This window comes from Ischnura elegans, chromosome 9 (assembly GCF_921293095.1).
Source record: "Ischnura elegans chromosome 9, ioIscEleg1.1, whole genome shotgun sequence".
NCBI lineage: Eukaryota > Metazoa > Arthropoda > Insecta > Odonata > Coenagrionidae > Ischnura > Ischnura elegans.
The window spans coordinates 3,126,253-3,142,699 of NC_060254.1; the positions used below are offsets into that span (position 1 = coordinate 3,126,253).

The window sequence follows — 16,447 nt, forward strand, 5'->3', positions numbered from 1 at the left end:
TATGGATTTAAAAGAGAAAAATAGTAATAGTAATAACTGAAAGTGCCGTTCAACGATCTCAAAGATTCCGTGGTCCAGATTTTCAGCTCTATTTAAAACGGTCATCTTGTATTGCCTAGGTCGCAAGAAACAGATATCCATGGTCATAAAATGAAAAATGATGCTCATCGAGATCTATATTATATTAAATAATAATTTTCTTTTTAAGTAACATAGTTTATATTAGGTTTGAGAGTGTGAATGTGAAGTGCTCCTGGGAATTATTCAAAGTAAAATAATGAATCGCTTATTTTCCATTTATTTGGTGCAATGCACAGAATATTAAAACGCTACATGACCTATAAATAACATATTTTAAGTACCTAAAAAGCGAAAAAAAAATGGAGTATTTTTTTTTAATGGTCGTCATCACAGGATAAAGTGAAGCGAATCTTAAGTTTCCAATGCTCTTGTTGCTATGGCACACACCGCCGAACCCCGACCGCTTGTTAAAAAAATAGCGTAACACTCACAATCAGCGTCGAAAGCGGATTTTGAATTTTCTCCAGACATGACTTTGCGTCAATTCTTCCAGTTTGTATCAATGATCGCGTAAAATTAGCATCCGTCGTTTCGTAACGTCATGGCACCCAAAATCAGTTCTAAAAATCTGAAAATACCCAAAATAAAGAAAAGTATCATATTGACAGAAAATATAATTTTTTCACCCCCAAGAAATTCCCAAATAGCGTCTGCAAGAACTTATCTGTAGGATTTTCCAAGAAATTAGAAAAATGCCATTCCATAGAAAATTTTGTCACGTTTGCAGGCCTGCACCGAGGCAACAACGAATTTACACGGCAATAGTCATTAGTAGTGATGGGCAAAGTCGATCATTTTAGTGATTCAATCATTTTGACTCGAGTCACATAAATGATTCAATCAATTGATTCAATCATTATGATCGAAAAGACTCAAATGAATCAAGATCGAAAAGACTCAAAGGAATCAAGATCGAAAAGACTCAAAGGAGTCATGATTGAAAAGACTCAAAAGGAATCATGATCGAAAAGACTCAAAAGGAATCAAGATCGAAAAGACTCAATCAATGGATGTAATAAATCACTTTGAATAATCGAATAAATACTGCCTCATCTGCGAAGAGCATTGGTAACGCTGATTGCTATCCATATTATCATTTCATATACTATTTTGATTGTGAATTCCTAGATGAGTAAATTAGATTGAAAAAATGAAGGAAGCAGTGTCATGAAAATATTTGGGAAGGCGAAACTGCCACAGTTTCTTAACACTAATAAAATAATTTCTAACTATAGTTGATCAAAATATAACACAAAATACACCACACAATGCATGAATCTGATCTGCAGGATAATTTTATGAACGGCACAATAAAATATAACCAGCTTTAACTTCTACTTCTTAACGTTCTCCTACAGGAGTCATCTTAATATTTTCCTTTTACGTGTATTGGTGTTATTAATACTGATAACTGCTGGAAAACATTTAAGAAAAAGATTACACAAGTATTCAGTTCTTCATAACATAGTATTTAATTTTATCACAACTATTTCTGCCCTGACGAAAAGAGATTAAGCATCAGTCCATGAACATACGTATGTTCATGCATCGGTCGTTCCAAATTTTGAATCAAACCGGAAACCGAGATGATTGATATGAAACCGGAAGTCGGAGTGATTGATGATTGATGATCGACTTGTTTAACGAAATGAATCATGAGTCATTTGATTCACCTAGTGATTCAATCTTTTTGATCGAATCGTTCATGATCGACCCATCACTAGTCATTAATTTCATTGATTACCAACCAGTAGTGAATATTGGTGCAAAATTTCCGGTTCCTATCTCGAAAAATGCCATTTTATAATTTTGTCTTTTTTTACAGATCTCATTTCAGTGAGCAACGGAACCACCTTACGCTCACTGACACAGAAACCTAATATTAACTCGTTTGAAGTAAAGAACTTGTGGGTGCATACAATCAAAACGATAACCGCCTCCTCATTAATACATAACAGTGCTCCATTGTTGTTTGAGGCTATTTTCTGGTAGCATTCGCTTCCATTTCGAGCGTAACAATTGACGTAGAAAGATCTTTTATATTAGCCTCAGAGTAACTACGGATGATAAATTTAAACTCTGGAAGCGTAAATTATGTTAGTATCATAAGTTTAGATATGATTTTTGAGAATGATTAATTTCGATTTGTTTACCTAGCCTTTATAAAAGATGGTTTTGCTCACAATTAAATTATCAGACAGATTTTTAGGTAGTGGTCGAAGTGAAGTCGAAGTCTTCCAGAGTGGTAAATCAAATTTCGCCTAAAAAAACAATTTAAATACTTGAATATCTCTTAAATAATGCATTAGTTAAATTAAGTTTACTAAAAGACTTGTGCTTTTGCCCGAAATTGTTATTTTAGCATTAGTCACCGATAACGTGTCAATCGTATTACCCGCTAAAGAGAGATGCGTAGGGTACGAAATAAACATTTTCGCCGCTGAGAGCGCTGAAAACGGTCGGATTTCATGCAAAGAAAAAAATTATAACATTAGCTGGAGAACAACCATCATAACTAAATAGTACTAGCTCTGTATTTTAAAATTGTCGTGGTTCTAAATATGAGAAATATTTGGCGATAAATGTAAACGATTGATGACAATTTAGGCGATTAATGACAGATAAGGTCGCTGATAAGGCAAGTGTCGGCCTATAATAATGCCACACTAGTCCTCAAATCAAATCTTTCAAGATAATGTAGAGTAATAAAAATTACAGGTTCTCAGGACATTGATGCAACTTGGCCTGCCACGACATTTCTTTTATCCCTCAGAAATTAGAAATACATGCGTGGGACGGATTGATGCGCAATAGCTGTATAAATGGCTTTGCAAATTTTCATTACTATTGCCAACATATAAATATTTTGGATTTCCAACTTCAATAAAAAAATATTTCACGTATGTAATCGCCAAAAAAAGCCTAAATATTGTTATTAAACGTAGTAAATTATCCTAATATTCTAAATTTCAAAGAATTGTCCTCATAATTACGAAATTAATTACTTTATATTTTTCTTAAGTTGCCTATGTACGGTACCAGTTTTTCCTGTTTGTGATATGTATGAAAAATTCAGTTCCAGATCGAACGCAGCTGATACGCTGAAATGGTGTCGTGTAAACGGTGATGGTTTACTATTTAATATCTATTCAGTAGTATTTTGATACCGAGTGTCATGAATGGCGAGATTGAGTATCACATTCGCCACAATTTACCGTGGGCCAAACTCCCAGCTAATGTAAAACAGGTAGGTTGAGAATGTTCTTGTTTACATTTAGTGAAGTTAAGTGATTGTGCAGTGGCTCATGTTTTGGTGTTTCTTTTCGTTATTTTTTAAATCTATGCCTTGAGAGCAACTCTAATGCCCACTTTAATATGTTTGTGGCTTTTATAAACTTGGAAACTATTCGTTTTTAATTTAAATTGAATGCTTTTTCTGTTGCAGAGCCTGGGAAATTCACAAAAGGAATATGAAAAGTGTATTATAAATTTCAGCATTAAGAATCAGCTTAGATATCGTGGAAATTTAGGTTTGTATGTTACTATAAAAATAGTTGACGTGCGATGCATAATGTGTGATACCCTGTTGTTATGTTTTGATTTCCATCGAGGCAGTCCATTGGTCATAAAACGCTTTCATTGATTTCCGAACGGCGTAAATCAGATGCAAATAGAATTAATATACTTTTCTTAATGTTACTCTAAAAGTTTATCGCGTTAAGGCACACTTCATATTCTCAAAATCATCAAAATTGAGTGAGAAAGCAATGGTTCTAAGTGGGTGCTTCATTTTAAATGTAAATAAATTCCTAGTGTGTGAAACTTGGGTAATTTATCCTCAATTTTTTCCCTCCTCTTTGTTGAATATCCACTCGGTTTTTCTAAATTCTGATTCATCTTCTTTGTTATTAGTACGGCATGTGCACAAAGATGAGAAACGTTACTACGAGGAGCTTCTTGCCTACAGCAAGGAGAGTCTCCTTCTCTACCCCTATCACCTTTCCGATGTTGTTGTCCGAGGACTCCGTGCTACGCCATTCCAATATTATGTATCTGTTGTGGAAGCGACCATGGAGAAAGAGAGATCGTACGATTCCTTACCAAACTTCACTGCTGCTGATTGTGAGTAAATTATGAATGTTGTAATCTATCATCAGGAAAGAAATACCATGTTAGTATTTCGTCGTTGTTTTCCTTCCTCGGTATTTGTGTTGCAACTCAGAACTTGTGTTCATTTCATTTTTAGTTCAGGTTTAGACGGTCTAAAGCTATATTTTCTCTTGGTCGGCCTCCTGATTTCATTAGCATGCTGACTGTCAAACCGTGGAGTCACTAATTTTTTGTTTTAAGTGTGGCTGGGCATCATTGGTTGGAATGGGGTATTGTTAGAGAAAGTTGCTACTCTAATTGCCTGGCTCATACTGAAAACCATCCTGAAGTCATTCTTTTATAATACTTAATGTGAGCCATTAAAATATTATTAATGGAGTTAACTAGCGTTTCAAATATTTGCTCTTAGTGGACATGATAAGTTTTTGTCAACTCTGTCGGCTATGGTTGAGGTAGAAGATGAGTAAGGGGGTGGACTAAGAAAGGAAAATAATTGTGCAGAATGAGCTGTGTGTGGGTATCTCTTTGGAGCAGCCTTGTGTCCATGTTTCTTACCCTGCTTTCAAGCCTTCTCCTAGTTGCTGTGAAGCCTGCAAAGTCCGATTCCCGTGTCACGTAGTACTCCATATTTTTCCTCGGCATGTTTTGATTGAACCCCCTGTTATTGCTGTTTTTGATTCTATTGTAAATTTACTCTCTCAGTGTTCTCTTTGTAGAAAATGTGATCAATTCAGCTAAATTTACTTATGTACCATCCTGTTAATCTCCTCAGTAGGAGAGTTTGGTGGAGGGTGTTAGAACATCAGCCATTGACAGAAAAGATAAGAAGAAGGTGTGCAATGATGATATTTGATGACCAAGTCCCACCTAGCACTTATATTCCTGTATTGTTTGCGAGAAAAGCAAAATCCTATTTCTGTCAATTCTGCAAAATATCACTCTTTATTTTATCATTTCCGTTGAACCAAGAGAAGCAGCAAGGTATCAAGATGGTGTTCTCTGTATTAATCTGGAAGATATCTGTGTTTAGGTGCTCATGCTGCATAAAGCTAGCTCATAGCTTTATGTCATAGCATATAGACAGTCACACTTCTCCTTTCTCATGCGGCCACCCCATTTATCCGAAGTATTGTGTAAATATTCATGAAGATGCACTAAAAATGCTAGACAGGAAAATAATTGAGGAATAGACACAATGTTGTTTCATTTTTTGTACTATGTTGATGGAGACTTTTGCTGGGTGGTGCAGCATGCGTAGCAAGGTTTTTGGGTTGACCTCCGTGTCGTTTCATCTTCATGACGACAGTTTTGCCGGCGTTTCAACCCGAAAACCTTGCTACGCATTTTTTGTACTAGTTCAACATTGGTAGTTTTGCTGGTGAAAATGGTGAGGTGATGTATGCAAAGAATTTAGTGAACCTGTTTTTTTCTGACTTATCTAAAGTGGTTAAAAAGGATAAAAGAAATTCATATGGAAGAGTAGGGATGTTGTATCTGTTGATTTAATACTCGATATATTGCTATTTAAGGAAATAATTCTGAAATTAGAGCTCATTATGAAATATGTATGTGCACACTAAGTCTTGAAGAAAATACACACTTTCACCATGGAATAACTCACCACTTTCACATTTCATTATTCAATGAGGCTATAGCAGTCACAGTGGGAGTATGGTAGCTAAGGGGGTAGAACGCTAGGCTGCTGATTGAATGGACGCCGGTTCAAATCCTGGGTGAAGTCTTCGGACACGCCAAACAGAATCCGGAAAGTGTGAGACGGCCCAGGGAAACAAACTGACTCAGTGAAATTCATGGGCTTAGTTTTGGGTGAACTCTACCCTCACCTATCCAAGCCAACCTTCGAGTTGAATCACTGAGTGAGGGGGTGAATGATAAAAGACTTTCTGAGGAGAATGAAGGCAATTGCAAAAAGGTTGATAGAATTTAGGCTTCTCCGTTTTAATGTTATCAAACTACACATGAGGCGTGCAGTGGTGGGAAATAGAGAATTTTTAACTTTAAAGTATTTCATGCATCAACTATCCATCATCTTCGCGGAATTAAGTCTTTTAGGGTACCTTTATACTAAGTGCCAAAATTACACAGAGGAAAAACCATTTTTATGATGATAATAATTTTACAATTATTCCTGTTAGGTTATAAAGTAGGGTACAAATAAGTGCACCAATGTGATTAGATATAGGAGTAAAATTTACCTGATTAAGTAGAAAGGTAAATTCTATAACATGCATTTCATAAATGACAGAATTTGCATTTGCTTAAAAAAAATCAGCAATGCTCTGTTAGGCTTTTATTTTTAGGATGTCCTTTTAATTAACCGTGAATGATGATAGAGCGTTGATGTCGGGAAGGTCTTTGTTATATATTGCTGATGCAGCATAATAAGAAGCTAGTGAGAGGGAATGGTGATTGACGTGAATATCATCACAGTTGAGTGTTGTATATGAGAGTATTTGGTCATTTGTGGGAAAGGGCAGGTTAAGGTCAAGTTTGATAATTAATTAAAGTACAGTGAAGCGTGTAAAGTAGTGGAATCGTAAGTATGATATGTTTTTTGAAAATAGTGTCTGCCGGGAGTAGGGGAGAATGCAGCTGAATTTACTCATGTATTGCGCATGCGCATAGGCGCATGGCCTATGGAGCATGCTGTTGTCTCAGGGATTTGAACCTGGATTTCCGGAATTTGCACCACGTGGTCTACCACCTGGACTACCAACAAATTTGGGAGATAAAGGTTTAAGAACCAGTCAAGGCAAATGATTTTCCCTAAGTGGAATTTTCTCACTTCATGTTTACTTGTGGGTGACTCTATATGAAGGTATGCTAGCCACTGGCTAGTAATATGTTGGTTCCTTGAATGATACCTTGTATAAGTCAGTATTTCCCCATTGATATTCCACAGGCTTGAGGTTATTAGGAATAGGACGGAATGAATACATAGAATTGATGAATCAATGTCGGTCTGGAGGTCGACGGCTGTTTCGACGGAGAGGTGCGTCCGTGAAGGACTTGCTGCCTCCGAGACCTGTGGATGTGCACATTGAGCCTTGGTGGAAAGTGCAAGTGGGCTGCGTCACAGAGGAGGACATGAAGGTGAGCGCTAAGCATGTGACGTATTTGGTTTTCTTTCTTTACAAGGCATTATTCACACCATTCTGCCTTTTGATTCTTACCAATTTCTACTTTTAGTGCTGGGTTAGTTTATTTTTAACTAGCTAGCTGCACTAATAAATGTTTTTCTGTTAAATTTCATCTACATCTACATAGTACCCCACAAGCTGCCTGATTAGGTGTGTGGCAGGGCGTGATAGGATATCAGCCATTAGAATAAAAGATAAGGAAATGCCCACGTTGATTTCCTCCATGCATTTATCAAATTCCTTCATTGCTGAGGGAAAAAAGCGAATCCCTACGCCTATCTGTTTGACAGAATATCTCTTTTAATTTATGGTTTCTGTCTGATCTATAAATATATAGAGGTTCTAAGATGATGTGTACATGCTGATGTCGGTAGAGTGTCTAATAATCTTTTAAACATTTTAATGGAAATGGAACTTGAGTGCTGACGTAAGGTGTGACTTATTCTTCTCACAGAAGAAACAACGATTAACTTTTTATAGCTGTGCAGCTGTATATCTATTTTATGGTGTTGATATTCATTCATTTTGGAGCATTGATACTGGAGCAACACAATGTATGATGTTGCTGGATTTTAATTGATTCATATTATTAAATCGATATTTTGCAGGTTGGTAGTGCCTCTAATTTATCATGTATTTATTTTTGTTATTTCTAAAGTTAGCTTTCTATAGATATTTGAATTTTTGTTTACCGTGCACTACTCTAGTAAGCCCTCAATTAAGGCTAATGCATTGTTTATACCAGTTTATTTCAGTTGGCTTTAGCAAACGTAAAAATGTCTTTCATTATGAATATGCAACATTTTTGCAAACTAAGACAATAAGCTATTGATTTTATGATTAAATCTTCTCAATCTCTCAAGTGATTTAGTTGAACTCTCACAATTCATAGTAATCCTCTATTTTGATTTGACCTATGTCAATGCAGCTTGTGCCTGATGTGGAGAAAGAGGTCATTGACTGTGTCATAGATAACGGACCTCAGCGAACTGGTGACCTGGATTTCCAAGCTGTCCACAGCCTATATAAGTATGTTTAAACGAGTTGTTTTGGTTTTATGTTACTAGCTGTTTATTCTGTTTTGGTAGCTCTTTTCATTAATCCTTTCAGTGCCAGTGTCTTATCTAGTGTCCACTAAAGAGTGCTTGATCTTTGCAATTTACCAGTGATTTCATGAAGTATTGTAAAAAATTGTCTTTTTTCAGTGAGGAAATTTATAAAATGGCCTCTGTGGTGTGAGGGTGAAGCCTGCCAAACCAATAGTCTTGGGTTCAAGTCCTGCCTGGATATGTAGCCCCTATCCAGGACATGCGTGATTGTACATTTTTAATTGTTGGATATGTTGTTTGAGGTCACATGTGTGCTGTTTTCAAGGGGAAATGGGTTGAATGAAATAGGTTCCATAAACTTCTAATACTCATTCCATACTAATACATACTTATTTTATGCTTGTGCTACTTAAGCTGTGTGTTGCACTGCAAGGTGAGGTGGGGAATGTGTATAAATACCTGACCGACGGATCCCACACATTCCCTTGTGCCGATTGATTGGCCAACTGGGTTTATAGGGAGCAATGGCCTATTTTTTTCACCTCGCTAGATAATTTCAAAAGTTTTGTAAGCTGGCTTTGTGTGCAGTCTTTGTAATTTCACTTGTCCTGCTAAGCCTGGTAGAAAAGAGTACAGTAGACCACTGATTTACGACATTAATCTGTTCCGGCAGGACCGATTTTAAAGAAAATTCCATTGCATGTTGAATTGAATCAGATTTTAAGAGCATCAGAGCACATTAATAATTTTTCCATGTGGAAATGTTTTGTTAACAATTAAGTTGGAGAGCCGCATGGTTGATTAAAGACTGTATTCCAATTGAAATTTGAAGAAGCGTGCACATATTCAGCTCAGATATAATAACCAAAAACTCATAAGGCAAACACATCATAAAGTGGGGATCTACTGTACATATATACTTGGCATTTTATATTTGAGTGAATTAGTCCTACTGTTGTCTCAGATATTGTTAGGGTTTACTGTCCATCTGATAATTCTCTTCAACACCCTGAAAACAGTGCTCTTCAGGCCTTTAGAGTGGAGGAATCCAACGAATAACAATGTGGGATGATCAAAAACAACACTCTTGCTTTGGATAGGGACAACCTACTCAGGCGAGACTCGAACGTGCTGCTGGTTTGGCAGGCGAGGACTTGACCCTCGGAGGCTGGCGTGAAAATGTGCAGGTTGACTCATAAAAATATTTCATTGTTAGAATATGCCTCGTATATGTATTTGGCTGGATTGCTGATGAAGAAAGGAGTTTCAGTTTTAAGTGCATTTATTGGTGCCTTGTGCCATTTTCTTTGATCAAAATATGCACTTTTTTTTAACATCAAACTCCCTGTCTGCATCTAGTGGGTAAATGATGTACTTCCATACAACTCATTTTGCATAACGGTGGAAACCAGGCTTCATCAAAGCACTGAGCTAAATCTAAGCACTCCATCATTTATTTGATTCTGGAATTCCATGATTAGTAATGGTAATACCGTATATGCCTGAATATAGTCTCCCTTTTTTTTCAAAAAATGCCCGTGGTAAAAGTAAAGGGGGGGGGACAATATTCAAACACATTTTTTAAACTTTTCCCGAAACTGAAGCCTTAAAATTAGGGGGGGGGGGGACTATATTCAGAGGGGGGCTATATTCGGAGAAATACGGTAGTTGCCCTATTTTATTGAAATTTCCTACACTATATTCCTCCAATTAACTATTACCGTTATCAGAAGTTGATTTGTTTTTTCAAAAATTTTCTAATGAAAATCATAATGATTCTTAAGTGCTGGATTACCCTTAATGAGCGGAAGTGTTAATTATGATAATTTTGCCGTATTGATTTTTCTGGCATTTAGTTTTCTTCTACTAAATTAACGCTGCCATTTCTTCTCTTCATCAGTTATATCACTGGAAAAAATAAATAGTGAATCTCATACTGAGTTATGAAAATGTTTTCATAGAGATGTTCCTCTAGGAAAGAGGTTTATGCTAATACGATCATCGATGCTTGTCAACGAAAAAAAATCTACTTTTATACAATTTCGTACTCCTCAGAGGGAAAGAATTTGTACTCCTCTTCTCAGGCTAAATGGTAAAATTTTATGTTCTTCGGCTGAAACCAGGTACCTAGGTATATGGCCTAGTACCTACATATATAGTACTAGGCCAGGTACCTATATATATGACCTATGTATATTTTATTTTCCTGTATCTTGACTTGTTCTATACATGTAACCACATGTCCTGGAGCTACTAAATAAATAAAAATAAATAAATAATGACCATGAACTGGAGTTACTTCGATTTGGAGAACATCAATTACCTATATTCTGTCCTTCAAGAATGAAACATCTTTGTAACAATGACAGTTTACTATGTATTACTGTTGGATAGCATGGTGCAATTTCATGGCAGTATAGGAAGGTCATCTTTTGTGTGGTTTCAATTGTTGACTCAATATTTTTTCTATTTTTCCTCAGGAAAGGGCTTATATATCTGGATGTCCCAATAGATGATGATGACTACATCATAGTGCCACCCCTTGAGGGGTTTGTTATGAACAGAGTTCTGGGAGACTATTTTGAAACCCTTCTTTACAAGATATTTGTTTCAATTGATGAACACACGCCTGTGGCTGAGGTATGTTCTCGCATTCTACAGACTGTAATGCTAGACCATCAAAAGCTTGTGGTCCGTAAACGTTCATGATTCAACTCTTGGTTGGAAACACATGTCATTGGTTTTTTCCTCAGCAAGAAAGTAATGATGTATCATTGGCAATATTTCGCTGCCTATTTCAATGTCTTTTTAATTCCATGTTTAGAATTCATTCATGGCTATGGCTGATGATATAGTGAATATTTTTGTGTTGTCATAAAGATGATGTGCAGTCATGATGTTAAAGGTTAATGCATACAAATAAACTTTTTTTGGCACAGAATGCAGTGTGTTTATTTTTCTCAGAATGTGGTTCTGCCAATAAGACATTCAGATTTGATATGCATAGCTATCAGCTGTGTAGTGTACAATGATTCCTTTCATTTACAATGATAATACTTATAGCTTGTGCCCAAGTTATATGCTAACAGTTTGTCATTTTGACTTATTAAAACAAGGATTAGATCATCTGCTAAAAGATTTCACATTATGGTTCACTATTGTAATCATAAAAAGTATTTGTTGTATTTTATGTATTCTACTTATAAATTATATGCCATAGGCATTTTCTTCATGTCAAATAACTGGCAGTTTTTGCTATTATTTCTAAAGGAAGTGAATGACAGTCATTGCTTTTAACTGCTATTGTAAAGAAATGTGAGTTGTGGCATTCAAGGCATGTGCGAACATTGTTTTTCTCATTGCAATATAATTTCTTTCTCTACTTGCATGTCACTGTTTAAGACATTTAAAAGAAAGTGCATTAAAAATGTGTGTGAATTTGATATTTCAGCTGGCCAGTGTCCTCCAAATCGATGTGGAGTTGGTGAAGTGTGCAATATCCTTGTACTGTCGTCTAGGGTTTGCCAAGAAGAAAGGGATGCCGCCTGACCCTTCCGAGCTGCATTCGTCTTGGAGGGGAAGCCATGCACTCAGTGGAAGGAGGTAGAGGCGTAGTGTTGTTCATCTCTCAATGTTCTTGGTCTCATTGGAAATGATTTGAAGCTTTTATAGTGATAAGTGGACATTCTTTTAAATTAAATACTGGTGGTCCTTGAATTATGGACTACGCGACATAACTCTTCTGGTACAAATGGACAGCACTACATCTCAGGGACAAAATAAGCTCCATAACACAAATTTCAATTAAGCTTGATGACTGGAATGGTGTTGTTTCGATTAGTGCTTTATTTTGGGGAATTAATTTTGTGTGTTAATCAGGGAGTCAGTTTATTAAAGAAAAGACTTTTAATGTTTGCATTCTATGATAATTGTACGAATTGTGTACCAAAATACTTTATTGAGATAATATAAATAAGATCTCAGGGGTTATCTCAGAAAAGCAATGAACACGATGAATCATATTTTGCTGAAATTTGGGGAAAATAAGGTATTGGTTTATTTTTTGGTGTTAGTTTGTGAAAAGCCGGTTAAAGAATCTTTTGTGAGTTATTTATGAAAGGTTTTGGTGTTATGTTAATTTTTTATATTAAGGGGAGAAATATCACAACTCAATATATTGCATTGTATACTGTATAGCTACATTGCATCTTGACTCGTTTTCAAGATCGAGGGATTCCAAAGGCTTGGTTACACAGCACATAAACATGTATGTGTAGTTGTGTGAATTTGCGAGATATTTTGGTGGATGCAGAAGCAGACGTGTGACAATGCATGAGCCAAATTAGAACAGGTCATATTTCTGGTCATCCAAGTTGGGTGGTAGCATGGTCCATTTTTGCATCCATGCATATACACATCAAGTTGTGTGTGTGTTGTGTAGCCAGGCCTTGGTGGTGGTGCTGTCCTTGCCAGCCAAACTCAAGGTCACTGGGTTGAGTCCTGCCGTGGTAGATTAACTCTATCCAGGGGGGACATGGTATACATTTGTCTCTTATGCTATTGGTTGTTTGGACCCCCAACGTAATGGCTTTAATTTTCTGTTTTCGGGGGTAATGGGAAATGAGGTAGTACAGTAGAACCTTGATTAGAATTTGTTACAAGGGATTTAGTGATTCCATTTGGTACCCTCGATAATGTGCCTGAAAGCCAAAATAACCTATATAACATCACCCTACACAAAAAAGGAGCACCTTGATAACAGGACTGTTTCCCTAATCCCCTTGAGACAGATCTAGGTTCTGTTTATATATGAAGTGTTGATATTTATGAAATTTTAAAAAAATAAGTGAATATTCCAATGCTCCATTGCATGCATTCCTGCTCTTCAGAATGGCCACAACGAAGGAAGCAGTCTCTCTTCTGGACCTTGGGCCCTTCTCCTCTTACGGTGGCGATGGAACGCCCACCCTGACCTCGCCTGGCGTGTCGTCCTTCTCCACAGACTTCTCTGAGGGCGAGATGATGGCATGCACCCCTGGCTCTTGTGGCGCCCCCTCGGTGCTTCCCCCTGCCCCTTCCACGTCCTCCCCTCGGGCAAAGCGAGTCGCCTTCCTCTTCGACTCCACCCTCACTGCCTTCCTCATGATGGGAAACCTATCCCCCGTAAGTGTGACACTGTCTCTTTTCTTCTTTTCTCAATCTTTAGGTCCATTAGTGTGCTCCTCTAAGGATGGATCACTCCTGCAAGTTTGGTTCCATGACAATGCTTGTTTTTAACCATAAGTAAAAGAGATTTTGTAGATTTTCAATTTAAAAGTGGTTCAAAGAAGTAAAATTTAAATGCAATGTGCATGAAATGAAACCCACTGTTTCGCTGTGGCTGAGTAATGAAATAGGGTCAATAGTTTGATCTCTGCATTTCTCCAGGGTTTTCTTCCGCGTCAGATTGTTGGTTGACAACAGTTTCGCTGGCTATCCTGCCAGCGTCTCCAGGTCGAAGGTGTCGGCTGTTGGTTTCTGCCTCGCTTATATACTGTAGGCTGGATGGGAGCTGCACTGTGATTGGCTGTCTGACTGGGTGCTTCTTTCTGGTTGGCTCTCTCTTTGATCACTCTTTTCCAGGCGCTGTGAAGGAAGTATCCATCTTCTCTATTGAAATTCAAAGGTGTTTTTTGAATTTCTATTGCTTCCCTGATTTGTCTAGGGAAATATCGGCACTCCTTAACTAATAGTTTCTTCTCGTCAAATTTAATGTCATGGCCGGGTTCCGACCATGCCATTAAATTTGACGAGAAGAAACTATTAGTTAAGGAGTGCCGATATTTCCCTAGACAAATCAGGGAAGCAATAGAAATTCAAAAAACACCTTTGAATTTCAATAGAGAAGATGGATACTTCCTTCACAGCGCCTGGAAAAGAGTGATCAAAGAGAGAGCCAACCAGAAAGAAGCACCCAGTCAGACAGCCAATCACAGTGCAGCTCCCATCCAGCCTACAGTATATAAGCGAGGCAGAAACCAACAGCCGACACCTTCGACCTGAAGACGCTGGCAGGATAGCCAGCGAAACTGTTGTCAACCAACAATCTGACGCGGAAGAAAACCCTGGAGAAATGCAGAGATCAAACCATCGCCGCGGAAACCTACGCTCTAACATAGGGTCAATAGTGTCCAATTAAATTTTCAATGCATACTCAATATGCCCTGAGCCATGGGCAGAAAATTCTCCAGTGTTTCCTTGGGCTTCACAGCTGATTGTGAGTTGACCGGTGAGCTCTGTGACAGCAAAGGTCAGTGTGTGAAAATTACTGCACGAGTCACTGGTAGCAGCTGGTTGTAGGAATGAGCTGCCATTTGAGTTCAGTTTCGGAAGCCTTCCAGTGTGAATGGCGCTAGCACGGTGTGCATGTCAGTTTGTAGCTTGTTCTTAAGAAGAATACATGTATGGCATTCATTTTGAGTTAATTTTTTTTTAAGAACCTAGAGCCATTAAGGTAGTTTCTTGTTGAGTGCTAAATTTAACTTGTTACATTTTATGTATGAACCTGTGAATATGGCTTGGATTAATAAAACTCACTGTTGATGATTTTTTTTTTAACAGGGCCTCAAGAGCCATGCTGTGACCATGTTTGAAGTGGGCAAACTGCCCGACGAGACTTTGCCGTCCCTGTTGGCGGAGCTGTGCAAGATCTCGTGTGAGGAGGGTGACTGTGAGGGGGAGGCGAGGCGCTACTTCGACCACGCCGTCCTCCTGCGCTCCACGCTCCTCGCCCTGCGCCCCCACGCCACCAATCCCACGTCCTGGCCACCACAATCTCCCACCTCCGAGGCTCTCCCGCCCTGCTTGCTCAGCGGCCCAAACCAGCCCAACGACGGAGCATTCTCTTCTGGGTGCGTACGGCAAAGTGCAGGCCAGACCTCTATCAAAGACTATGCATTCAAAATTTATTTGATGGAGAATCATATGCATATTCATGTATTTTAAACATTGCCCACTTTCAAAGTGCATGTGATGAATGGATTTAGCTTGGCAACTATGTATTTCCCAATGTTTTATATGAGCTAGTTTAAATAGAATGTCATCTCTATCAGAATCTGTCAAGCATATGAATTTGTTTCCCTAGCGGTTTCATTCAATATTACTTCCATAAAATGTAAACGAAGTATTGGATTGGTCTTGGATTGGACTCTAGTTTTGAAAAAAGTGATGGAGTCAAGTTCTTTTCTTTAACTTGACTAAGGTTTTGAGTTGCTCATATACCCATGGAATAGAGAAAAAGATATGCTACTATCCCCTAATCAATTAAGAAGTTTTTATTCTTTAATGTGACAAATGTTATGAATTCTATGCCAGAGGATGCTGTGAGCATGGTATGCAGCTGAAAAAAGTAATGAACTTGTGTGAGGATATGCAGGTAACTAGTTTTTCCATTGTGATGGATCATGGTATGCATTACTTTAATATCATAAATTATTAAAACAGTCCACGTACTCAGAGTCAAATGGTATCAAGATTACAAAATATGAGAATTAGCAATGCACATTAGACTTTTTTTTCAAAGTTCCCGGGACAAAAAAACCGGTGGTTACTAATGACAAAGTTTTTATGAACGTTTCTTTTAGGAATGGTAAAAAAAACATGATTTGTCAAAATTTCTTGCCTCTTCAATCTCCCATATTTATAGTCGCACTGCAGAATAGCTTCAGATTCATGCGTAATATTTGAGATTAAATTATGCACAGATGTATAAAAACAAGCGATTTTGTTTGATTTAATCAATAGAAGAATGATGCATGACACAATCAAGGGTTGATATCTTCCTGAATACAGTAAGTCCTCAATATACGAACAAGATGCGTGCAAATACTGTGTGAATCGGTTATCCGGTAGAAATCAGCTTTGCATTACAATTGTCCATGAACTCACACTTGTGATGAACTGATCTAGCCGGGCATGCGAAAAAAATCACTGTCCGCAGGAAGGAAGGATGGGTGAAACGCTGAACAGTTCTTGACTTCACATCGGATTAAAGGATACTTTGTTCAG

The 16,447-nt window shown here is 37.6% G+C and overlaps 1 protein-coding gene across 1 annotated transcript in view; it reads left to right on the plus strand.

Annotated features, from left to right (window-relative positions):
- Positions 1 to 3,156: 3,156 nt before the first annotated feature.
- The window catches only part of LOC124164902 (protein FAM91A1), a 49,740-nt gene continuing 36,449 nt past the window's right edge, over positions 3,157 to 16,447 (plus strand). The window contains exons 1-9 of the mRNA XM_046542131.1: positions 3,157 to 3,328; positions 3,527 to 3,611; positions 3,994 to 4,203; positions 7,115 to 7,305; positions 8,281 to 8,381; positions 10,882 to 11,041; positions 11,853 to 12,004; positions 13,291 to 13,564; positions 15,002 to 15,291. Coding sequence (XP_046398087.1) covers positions 3,257 to 3,328; positions 3,527 to 3,611; positions 3,994 to 4,203; positions 7,115 to 7,305; positions 8,281 to 8,381; positions 10,882 to 11,041; positions 11,853 to 12,004; positions 13,291 to 13,564; positions 15,002 to 15,291 — 1,535 coding nt within the window. The 5' untranslated portion in view covers positions 3,157 to 3,256. The remainder of the gene's footprint in view (positions 3,329 to 3,526; positions 3,612 to 3,993; positions 4,204 to 7,114; positions 7,306 to 8,280; positions 8,382 to 10,881; positions 11,042 to 11,852; positions 12,005 to 13,290; positions 13,565 to 15,001; positions 15,292 to 16,447) is intronic.